Here is a 12,016-nt window from a genome sequence, read left to right on the forward strand (position 1 = left end):
CCTACAAATAAACGTGGAAGAAAATAACATGGAGGCTCCAAATATAAAACAGTCCATTGGAATACAATGAAGTGCCGTGTTTTATTCTTAAAAGATGGAATGTGTGTTACTGTTATGCATTATGTAACGTGGCGTGAGGTTATGGCACTCATATTGACAGGATCGTGTGCAGGAGAGAAGGGAGGATGGGCGAGTCACTCCCCCTTCGTCCTGCTCACATCTGTTGCTGAGGAGATGGGGAGCCTGCCTCCAGACACTTTCATACTTTTACAGCATGACGGGTTGCGTCCGCGCTTGCCCCTGATTGAAGTTGAGGGACAAAAGCTTGGGAGCGCACTCATGTTTACATCCTCCTAAAGTGATACACAGGACCAGGCTTTTTGTTTTTTTCCCCTTCTCCAAATTCTGAGGAATGTCCCGGCGCTGGTGCAGGCAGGTCCTGCTTGGCGTGGAAGTGGGTATTGTTGTGGTGGCGCTTGTGGTCGGCACTGCGGGACAGAGCTACGATGGGAGAGAAGCTGGGTCGTCCTGCTACGGAGGATTTGACCTGTACTTTGTTTTAGACAAGTGAGTGCGCTTTTGTTTTTTACGTCTTGATGAGATGGAAAAGAATGCCGGAGAAGACGGGATATTCGGATGCTCCTTGTTTGCTGGTTTGTGACAATTCAAGCACTGAACAGGTGTCAGAATGTGTGTTATGAAAAGCCAGAACAAAATACGACGCGTTGAACGGTACATTGGATTGAGTTTCTGATTTAGACGGCAAAGTCAATGTGAAAAAATATTCCCGCGTTAATTTTTTTAACTTTGGTATGGATATTTGGAACAATGTGCGGCCTTATGTTTGAGAAAGATCGCGTTTACTTTCCAGCGTAAAAAGGCAGAGCTGACGACGGGTGTATTCGGTTTCAACGTTCGTGGAACGGTCAAGCAAGTCAAAAACGGTGCTCATGGTGAATCACGCCACAGCTTCGCCGCATCTTCACTTCTGTTGTTTGACGTCCGACACATTCTCGAAAATGGCCGCCTCAAATAATTCCGACGATTGCTGATCAATCAACGGGCAACATGTCTCGCGCCACCTTAAAGCAGCAAAGTCCATATCGACCAACAATCGCACCGAATTGGAGCTGCTCCTCCCCCTTTGGGTTCAATTCAATAATAATAATAATACATTTTATTTATAAGCGCCTTTCAAGACATCCAAGGACACTTTACAATAACAAAAAACACAAAACAATCTTCAGTTCCATTGTGAAAACGGTCTGGCCAACAATCAAAATGTTAACCGTTCAATATTTGTGATCGCAAATCCTTATATGAGCGGTCCACACCAAAATCCGGTGTTGAAAATCTTACGCAGATTCGACCTCCCGTTGCGCAAGCATTAAATGCCGCATCTCAAATAAATGCCTCCATGTCAAACAAACACTCCTCAGTCCAGTCAATAAACGTTGCCGTTCGTGCACGCGCGTCTCGTAAATCAGTCGACAGCATTTTTTTTTTTGGGGGGGGTCGTCTTAGAAAGCGAGTAGCAACGAGAATCCAAGATGCTCATTTGATCATCAAACACGCCGCATTTGCCTCGTCAAACTGCAGCCACGCGTCACCGATGGCAGCTGCCGTCTCGGTCCCAGCGAACCCTTTCTCCATGAGAGCCAGCTGTTCCAAAGAGCGTTTGGCTGCGCCGGCGACTCACAACGCAGGAAGATAAATGAAAGCAGAAGCGGAAAGAGGGCTCGCGGAGCCCTTCTCTTGATTCACTCGCTTGATTCTTGAAGTCTTGCGTTTTCAGTTTCTGGAAAATTGGCATCTGGTCTCAAACTTGAGGTTATCACTAAAAAAAACCAACAACAACTCATGAATAAAAGCTGCGAGGCACCCTTAGTCTCAGTGGGATTTTCTTGGGTGGACCCACACCTTGAAAAACGTTCAAACGTGGGTGTTCATTAGCTTCCGCGAACCTTCCCTGTTCAAATCGGATTGTTCGGAATGCGAACGCTCATAATTTGTGCCGGCGTAAATATGTTTCTTTTTTTACTCTTTGCTCGATTCCGTATTCACTCATGAAAATGTCGCTTTTCCATTTTCAGATCTGGCAGTGTGCAACATTACTGGAATGAAATTTATTACTTTGTGGACAACCTGGCGTACAAGTTTATCAGGTGGGGCTGTGCGGAGTTCTGTTCGGCAGGTTTCAACTAAAGGCGGCTAACCGTCTCTTTTTTTTTTTTTTTACCGTCAGTCCTCAGCTACGGATGTCTTTTATCGTCTTTTCGACACAAGGACGAATTCTCATGGCGCTGACAGAAGACAGGTGCCGGCCGCGTCGGCAGACTTCATTTGGGATTTTCATTTGGCTTGATTTGATCGTTTGTATTCTTCATCCAGAGAGCAAATACGAGCTGGCTTGGAGAAGCTCAGCATGGTCCAGCCGGGTGGTGACACCTACATGCACCTCGGTTTGTCCAAGGTGAGTCCTCCGTTTTTCTCCTCCAGCTAAAACAATCCTGAAAACTCTAATTGAAATGCATTCCCGTTGATTTGCCGTGCAGGCCAGTGAGCAAATTTACTACGGCACAGGGGACGGTGAGTTGGACTTTTTCACCGTGAATCGTGTACTTTTCCTGCTGAGTCCTTGCATCAATCCATCCATCGCAACTTAGTTCAGCCATCTGGCGCAAGCATCAGCCGCGGCGAAAACGACCTGGAACCACAGCTGCCTGTTTTTATCATGCTGATAAACGAGCGTATGTAGCATGTATGGGAACTCCTTGCGTTACAGCGGCAACGGATCTCAAATTTCTTTTAAGTCGCAACACTTTTGGTCGTCCGCACGTTTTGCCAACCCCGGCCGGTATTCAAGTTATATTTTCAGTCAACATTTGTATGAGTGGCGGCCCGGTAGTCCAGTGGTTAGCACGTCGGCTTCACAGTGCAGAGGTACCGGGTTCGATTCCAGCTGCGGCCTCCCTGTGTGGAGTTTGCATGTTCTCCCCGGGCCTGCGTGGGTTTTCTCCGGGTGCTCCGGTTTCCTCCCACATTCCAAAAACATGCATGGCAGGCTGATTGGACGCTCTAAATTGTCCCTACGTGTGAATGTGAGCGTGGATGGTTGTTCGATTCTGTGTGCCCTGCGATTGGCTGGCAACCGATTCAGGGTGTCCCCCGCCTACTGCCCGGAGACAGCTGGGATAGGCTCCAGCACCCCCCGCGACCCTAGTGAGGGTCAAGCGGTTCAGAAGATGAATGAATGAATGAATTTGTATGAGTGACAACAAATACACGTTGCTACATTCACACAGATGGAATACTTTTCATTTTTAGGCTCTACGAGTACGCTTTGATTGCTGTGCTAATTTCCGGTTTCTTTCTGCCATCAGGCTACCGCACGGCCAGCGTCATAATTGCTTTGACGGATGGCGAATTGAGGGAAAATCAATTCGACCTGGCTCAAAGAGAGGCAAGAACCTTCCCGACAGCTTAACCTCACCCAAACACTTCTAAAACTCACATTACACAACTGAAATTCAGTATACGATAAGAACGCACTGTATTTTCCGCACTGCAAGGCGCTTGGGAGTATAAGGTGCACCTTCAATGGATGGCCGATTTTAAAATGGTTTTCATACAGTTTATAGGGCACACCGCATTATAAGCCGCACAAAATAGAAGTTACAGTCGTGGCTGCGGTTACGTTATGCATCCACTAGATGGAGCTGCGCTAAAGGAATACAATACAATACCGCTTTATTTATATCGAGCTTTCACAAACCGCCGCAGCCGTAACAAAGCGCTTTACAGAACATTTAAAATCCTACGTCCAAGAAATCAGAATATTGATCCATATATATCGGATTATAAGGCGCACTGTCGGGTTTTGAGAAGACGGAATGCTTTTAGGTGCGCCTCACAGTGCGGAAAATACGGTAGTCCGGTATAACGCGTGGACAGATTTAACTTTGGGTGTGTCGGAACATTCCACCGATGTCAAGGGTGAGACATGCTCAAATTCAGCGCCATCATCCGTACGGGTGTAACTCGCTATTGGCTTGCGACCACGTCTGTGTGGTGACAATTCCAACAGATGTGGTCCATCCCCATCCAGCTGCACTTTTCGGTGACCTGACCTCTGAGGTCCACCCATACTTGTTGTTTATTGTCCGTAAACTCAGGCGAGCAGAGCGCGGCAGTTGGGTGCCACCGTTTACTGCGTGGGAGTGAAGGACTTCAATGAGACCCAGGTGAACCTCGTCGGCTCATGTGACGTGCGAAAAAAAGAGAAGCGTCACACAAAGATGATGACGACAATCTCTCTCCGCAGCTGTCAACCATCGCCGACAGCGAGGACCACGTCTTCCCCGTGACGGACGGTTTTCACACGCTGCATGTGATCATCGACTCGGTATGATATCACGCGGGCCAACGTTCTCCTGGTTAAGTGTCTTATTGTGTGAATTTGATGTTTTTAATACGGCTCTAGATCCTGAAAAGGTCGTGCATTGAGATTCTGGCTGTCGAGCCCTCGAACATCTGCGCAGGAGGTAGCGCTCCACTTATTTTTACGATTCCGCGATTCGCCGATAATATTGTGCCTGTCGTCCGGCTCTCCACAGAGTGCATTTGTATTGTTAATCTTGCCTGTTCTAATGGACCAAATTGCCGCATGATGAAAACATGACCCCCTTTGAACAGGGTGATGACACTTGTACCCGCCCGTTAAGCGCGCGAATCACTTCGGTGCTACGTCAGAATCGTTCCAGGTGGTGATCCGGGGAAACGGTTTCTTTCACGCCCGTGACGTTCAGAAAGTCCTCTGCAGCTTCCGCATCAATGACACGGTGACTTTGAGTAAGTACCCGCTCAAAATACTCCGACTGACATATATGGAAAGGCATCTTGGGGGCGTGGCTAATATTTTGATTGCCTATAAGGGCTCAGAAACATTTAATGAGCCTCGAGGCAGCGGGCGTAGGCTATACATAAAATCGCAAAAACGGTTTGGCTCGGAGTAGCTAAAATTTCCAGTGTGAAGAAAAAAAAAAACCTCATGAATAAGACGCCATGAAGCGGATCGTATATAAATCCCCGCCATGACGAGCCAAACCAAGCCATAGTTCCCAGCATAGTTGTCGGGTAAAGTGGACGGTTTAAAAAAAAAAAAACTTGAAGAGGCAGATAGATTTCCCAGGAGTTTGGCGAGGCGCATTCAAGTCTCACGCTGCCCATTTATTCTGCAGACGTGAGTGTGAATCAACTTAACAGGCGAAATAAAATACCCCAAAAGACTCTTTTATGGGCGTACTGCATGCTGTTGTTGTGGTTGTAAACAACGGACAGAGGCAAAGGAAACACCCAAGTATGTAGATAGCATCCCCCCCCGCCCCCCCCCCCCAAAAAAAATGTCCATGAAGTTGAGTGAGTATGCTAAAATTGCGTCCATCAAATCCGTTTTAAAAATAGCATTCAGCAGCCCAAATATTCATTGTGACAGAAATTGAAGCCACTCTGCTGTTTTGGCCCATGATATGATTCTAACCACCCCCCCCCCCCCCCCTCCAAGAAAAGAAGACCACATCGGCATCCCCTCACTCTGCTTAGGATCAGCTGGTATAAAGCTCAAACCTTCTCAGATGTCCGAGTACGGAAATCGGATCCCATCGAGGTGGAGCGGCGTCTTTGCACACACACGTTTGCCGCTCGCCTTCTTGGCCAGTGTAAATAAACCGCAGCCCTGCTCATTGGCCTCGTTTCTCACTTGCAAGTGAGGAAGTGCAGGAAAGCGCCAAGGCTTGAACCCGCGACGGTTTCATCATTTCACAAACGTATTGCAAAGTTGGTACGATATTTGCGATTCGGGGTTTAAATACGTCAAATTCGAGCAAAATCCGCTTTTACGGCAAATGAGAGGAAAATATATAGATATTTAACGCGCATTGTACTTACCATCGCGTAGTGGAAAGACCTCTGGTGGTGAGAGACACCTACCTGCTGTGCCCGGCTCCTGTTTTGGACAAAGAAGGAACGTAAGTGAAATGTACAAAATCGAAGATAAAGGGCACAATGCATACGGAACTACACGTGTGCTCATTATCTGGCCAACGTTGTTGGCAAAATGTCATCGGCCTTAATTCACGCGTTCGCTTTTCTCTGCAAGGGCCGCCACGCTTCACGTCAGCATGAACAACGGCCTGAGTTTCATATCCAGCTCCGTTACAATTACCGCCGTCACTTGTGTGAGTATGCTGAAGACGAGAAGAAAGGAAAGTCTAATGGGGGGTGTGGTGAGAGGGGGGGGGTCGGTTCCATTTTACTTCCGCTGATCATGAGATGAAAAACATCTGTCACACATACGATACACCTCCTGCTTTATGTTACCGCATTTCAACCGGCAAGTTTGACCTAGAAAACAATCCAAAGTGTGACTTCAAAGTTCATTTTCGTGCACACGCCCTTTAAAAAATGTGCCTCGCTTTACCGCCAATACCTCGGAAATTAAATTCCGCCCCCCTTGAAGCTCAGGCCAGCTGAGCTGTCACCGTGGGCGCCAATTGGAATGAAGAAATATATTTTCATCATCAATCGCAGACAGCAAGTCGAATCCTTTGTGTCCATTTCTGCAATCCATTACACACGTGATTTGATGACAACCCTCCTAATGGTTTCTGGTTAAAAACAGCCGCATTTTGAGATAGAGGATGTGTAGACATGTTTCGATATACTGAATGATGTAAATATATTTTTCTTGGCCAGTCGGATGGCACCTTTGTGGCCATCGCTCTCCTCATCCTGCTGCTCCTGCTCATCTTTCTTCTGCTCTGGTGGTTCTGGCCTCTGTGCTGCACTGTGGTAAGATGATGTACTCATGGACGTACTTGCGGCCGACAAGTGTTTGTCACGCTAATAGAAATATTTACTGGAATCCGAACTGGACTACCATGTTTGCTTAGGTTAGCCAAAAGAGTACAACTCGTTTCCGACTGGCGCGTTATGTTGTTGATGAAGGAATGGAACTCTGTCCTAAAATGGGGACGCCCAATTTTATGACATGCAACATTACATCTTTGGACCGTTGCTGAAAAAAAAAATACATATTTCACTCTGTTCTCATTGACATACAGGTCATTCATGAGTTACCCCCACCACCGACAGAAGAAGACTTTTCTGTAAGTAATTTTTAAAAAAGAATCCGTGCGCGTACTTGTGAGAGCACAATTGCACAACACAACACGATAACGGGTAGAAAATTGATTCCTGTTTTTTTTTTTTTTACCTGAGGCAAATACGAGGCTGGTTTGAAGGCCGTGTTGGACATTACAAAATACGAACTTGCTGGAATTGTGCAGTCGTGGACTCTGAATGAAAGGTTTCCCTCTGGTCTAGGACGACGAGGACGATTTTCACAAGAGAAGATGGCCCACCGTGGATGCCTCATACTACGGAGGCCGAGGAGTCGGAGGCATTAAAAGAATGGAGGTATACGAAACGGCGATCGTGAAACCAAAGTATTCATGTCGCATTGTCGAGACCCACATTAAAGAACTCGCTGCACTCAAAACATTTCACAGAATACCAAATTTTCCATGATCACTTTCCACAACGATCGTAGCTAGTTTACGAAATGACCCGCGCTGTCATTGTCATGTCCTTCCAAATTTCGCAACCGATTCAAAACAGTCCGACGACAAAATGTTCCACTTGCTCAGAACGTATTGGGACATTTTCTTCCCCACACGCTCCAAGATTACTTTTTTTCCACATTTTCCTTGGAATAAATCCCAAATTAATGGAAACATTTTTGCAAATGTACTTTAAAAAAAAAAGATATCGCAACTCATTCCAACTGTTCAGCTCATTCCTGGCATCTGCTCTTTCCCGAATTCTTCATACTTTCTTGCTGCTCTCGTTGTCTTTGTCTCAATTTCGACATTTACATGAATTCCCCAGCATTTCAATTCAACGTCAGCTCCTCGGCATTCATGCAGTTTCCAGAGAAATCGCACTTGTTTTAAAGACGATAGCACAAATAAATATATCTTAAATAAATAAGGGATATCTTATCTTATCTTAAAATCAGTCTCGCCCGTGACATGTGAGTTCATCCAAACGTCCACGGGCTCCAAAATATTGAAGGAAAGGCACGTTTATTGACAGAGATGCCAAAATGTCACAACATTGCCAGAACATGAATCAACATACTATTTTTGGAGTGCTCTGATGTCATCCGCATGCCGCTCACAGCCACTAGATGGCGTATTTGCATCACACGAATGGCATGAAAAGCCACGACTCATTAAACAAACGTTGCACTTTGAAATTAATTTCTGTCCGTGGCATTTTCGCTCAGCCACAGCATCTGTCAGCATTTACAGACTCTGCCTGGTTAAAAGGGAGCTGAAGCACGTTCGCGGCGAGGTCACAAAGATGCAGTCCGACCGAATGCGTTGCTGTGCTTTATCACAACCGACAGCAAAGGCTTTCACTTGATTGCAGAGTGCTTGAACCACACAAACGAACGTGGCCAAGAAGTTAAGTGGGTTCACGATTCACATCTGTCGTCCATGATGAAAGTCAAGGAGATAGCGGGAAAGCACACGAGGGGGCGGGGGGGGGGGGTGAACTCTCGGGGGATCTCGTAAACAGAGCGATGGAAACTATGCACGTCTTTGTTTGAAATCCCTTGCCGCCAGGTTGAAGATTTCATGACTTGTCCGTGGCAGCGGTACAGGATTAGATTTGCGGAATGGACCGTCAAGGTCACTTTGACTTTGACTTGTCGAGGTCACGATCGCTAGCTTCCGCTGAGCCAACAGTTTGACGCGTCTTAATTTCAGGTCCGTTGGGGTGATAAGGGCTCCACCGAGGAGGGCGCAAAGCTGGAAAAAGCCAAGAACGCTCGAGTTGTGATACCCGAGGAGGAACCCGAGTCACCTCCATCGCGGCCGCGCTACCACGTGAAAAGACCCGTTCACCCCCAGAAGTGGTATTCTCCCATCAAGGTGCTCCCATTATCTCAGTCTGTTGTCAAATGCGCATTGCCAAGATTAAATATACGATTCAATGAGCAGACATGAACTGAGAATTTTTTTTGTGTGTTTTGGTCTCCAACAGTCATTTTGCCGTGAGGCATCTGGAATTAAAACAAACAAACAAACAACAACAAAAAACAGTCAGTTTACTGTCATGTGTGTCATCGTTGTACAGGGCAAACTGGATGCTCTCTGGGTTTTCCTGAGAAGAGGATATGACAGAGTGTCCGTCATGCGACCTCATCCTGGAGACAAGGTGAGGCATTATGTAAAAAAACTAAGAAATAAAATACAAATATTTTCAATTGGAATCTCTGTAGCCGATTTCCTTTAATTCATACTATTTGCCCAAACTGCTGTTGAAGTGACTTGAGGATCTTCATGCAGTGATTTGCTACCATCTTCCGGATTCTATAAGCAATTACAAACGTATTTGGTGGCAGGAGTGCGTTAATAACTCACAGATTTGGGGGGGGGGGGAACGCTGTAAATGTCATTAAATTAGAATTTGGCAATGTAATTTAAATCCAGCCTCAGACTAAAATTGTTTTTGTTCCACGTCACTCTTTACATAACATTTTTTTACACTTGCATAACAACTAAGAATGTGAACAAAAAAAAAGTGAATTCCCCTCAATCTCAGTTGCCAATAAATTCGATTCATTTCGCAGTGGGAAATTTAATTTGGGGATCCAAACAAATCCAATGTGGACAATGAAAAGCCTTCAAATGAAGAGTGTCAGCTGCATTCTCTTTAATCAGCAGACTGCGACTCTTGGAATCCACTCACGGATAATTCATATAGAGCTTGTTATTAATATAATCATTTAAAAAAAACAACAACAATAGCTTCATGATTTTCCTCAGGAGTACTTTGGTCTGCAGAAGTCATTAAACAAGTGGCTCCTCCAGCTCTGGCAGGAATGTTTTGTTCATCTGTCATCATCACTCACTGGGGCATTTGACATGACGGGTCCAAAGGCCAGCAGATGCTGCCAGTATCAAATTTCTGACTTCGCTTCGGCAACCAATAAATATTTCTAATCGTGCCACTGTTCTTATTCAAGGGCAAGTGTATCAACTTCACACGAAGCAAATCCTACGCCGCCCCCCGCTACCCCATCTACAAGCACCCCTCCGTGCATATCTATACGCTGCCCTACAGCACCCAACGTCGCCCGTCTGCCGACTTGCCCCCCTCGCCCACCACCACCCTTCCCGCGCTGCCCCAGTCACCTCCGCCGCCCTCCTACACGCCCCCTCCCTGCAGAACTCCGTCCTCAGTCTGCGCGCCGCCCGCACCTCAGGGTTTGCCACCGTGTAGAGCCCCGCCTCCGTCCCGCCCGCCGCCACGCCCCAGCCACGAGGACTACTGATGCATCCCGAGTCCGATGGAAACCTGAGCACACGTTCTTCTGAACAGGGAAAACATTTGTATTTTTTTTCTTCACATGGGCTTATGTGCAATGAATTGTTTTTTTCACAATATTAGACGAGAGCAGGGGTAGGCAAGCGCCGTGGAGGCTTGATAACGAACCTGAACTTTTGAATCGGGTGCGTGAAGGAGGGAAACTTCAAGAACAGGCAGGACAACGGCTCTCTAGGACCGAACGGCTCTCTAGGACCAAACTTGTCTACCCCCAGACTAGACTAAGTATATTACAGTGTAATTATTAGATTATTACTTATTACAGTTCAATCTTTTCCTCTGTCAATGCTTTGTACAGTGAAAGATGATCTTGTTTTGCATTGCCGTGTAATGAAAAGCAAAAACAGTAGAGTGGTTTTGCTGTTGTGAAAGTTGCCTTTCCCACATTTCACGACACAAAAACCGAGGTGAACCCTGGTTTCAAGGGTGTCGCCATCTTAGGAGTTGGCCCAGTGTTGCGCTTATGGATCAGGAAAGGTGCCGAGTGCAAATATGGTCTGGCCCAATCGAAGAAAACCCAAACAAACTTGATTTAGAATGATTCTTTTGAAAGACCTTTTCTTAAATCAGTTCTGCGCTTCACTTTAAAAAAATGGCAATGGAGTTAGCCCCTAATAGGTCTGAGTGGTTCAAATAATCAAGACAGCTACTATGAGAGCGGAATGATCATTAAGTCTTTTTGAATGGTTAGAAATGTGTTCCATAATAATCCAGTTTTTAGTTGTTGTTTAAACGTGTTCTACAAAGGGGAACTCTCAGGTGTAAATATCTAAATGGAATCCCCTAATACAGTAGTAATATTTGATGTGACAATCTATCTATATATTTGTGTGTGGAAACTACAACAAAATAAAAGGCGTTAATGACGAATAACCATTGGAGCATTTTCATTTGACTCTATGCACGAGAGAAGCAGGGCATCAATCTCCCAAGCTGCCGTTAACGGCACAATTAAATAAATAAACGCACGGGAGAGTTTGACGTCACAAGATTTTTGCGGTTTGTCCGTCTGGAAAAGAAAAAAAAAATCGCGGGGAGGCTGAATTCGATGCAGGGTCTGGAAGTTGTGATGGATGGCTTCAGAAAGAGCAGCTTCTCTGACCTGCTCGCTCCCTTTTTTGTCTCAAAGTTGGTGATCAGCAAGCTAATACGACATTCGCCAAGAGTTGGATTTCAAAACAAAGCAAATTAGAATGTATTAGCTTTGGGTACTGAACGGGAGAAGTTATTTCCGATTGAGGAAAGATGTGACATAACGACCAGTAGTTTGAAGTCAGGGAAACTATTTCTTTTTTTGGGGTCAGTGTCAGAACGCTTTGTCTCAATGGCTTTTCTTAAAAAGTCACCACAATCCAAATTCTAACCTTATAGTGCGGGAAAACACGGTCATTTGTTTTGAAATGTCCAAAGTAGCCATTTTGACTGCGGGGCAAGACTCACTTTTGGCAACATTGTTGAATTTGGTGGGCTCCCACTGCCACAAAGTAAAACGTGCTGTTGAGTTGCCCACCCGACACTTTTCAATTAGTCTCGCTCACGCCTTCACTCTCCATGACAC

The 12,016-nt window shown here is 45.9% G+C and overlaps 1 protein-coding gene across 1 annotated transcript; it reads left to right on the forward strand.

Annotated features, from left to right (window-relative positions):
* The first annotated feature begins 412 nt into the window (after positions 1 to 412).
* On the forward strand, positions 413 to 10,405 carry LOC127591651 (anthrax toxin receptor 1-like). The gene is made up of 18 exons (XM_052051938.1): positions 413 to 567; positions 2,094 to 2,165; positions 2,246 to 2,317; positions 2,392 to 2,473; positions 2,556 to 2,589; positions 3,384 to 3,463; positions 4,176 to 4,244; positions 4,325 to 4,405; positions 4,484 to 4,544; positions 4,753 to 4,851; positions 5,957 to 6,026; positions 6,158 to 6,236; positions 6,754 to 6,849; positions 7,122 to 7,166; positions 7,384 to 7,476; positions 8,835 to 8,999; positions 9,205 to 9,285; positions 10,097 to 10,405. The coding sequence occupies exons 1-18, from the start codon at positions 413 to 415 to the stop codon at positions 10,403 to 10,405; spliced, it is 1,743 nt and encodes a 580-aa protein (XP_051907898.1).
* Positions 10,406 to 12,016: the final 1,611 nt, after the last annotated feature.

The sequence above is a fragment of the Hippocampus zosterae genome, chromosome 18 (assembly GCF_025434085.1).
Source record: "Hippocampus zosterae strain Florida chromosome 18, ASM2543408v3, whole genome shotgun sequence".
NCBI lineage: Eukaryota > Metazoa > Chordata > Actinopteri > Syngnathiformes > Syngnathidae > Hippocampus > Hippocampus zosterae.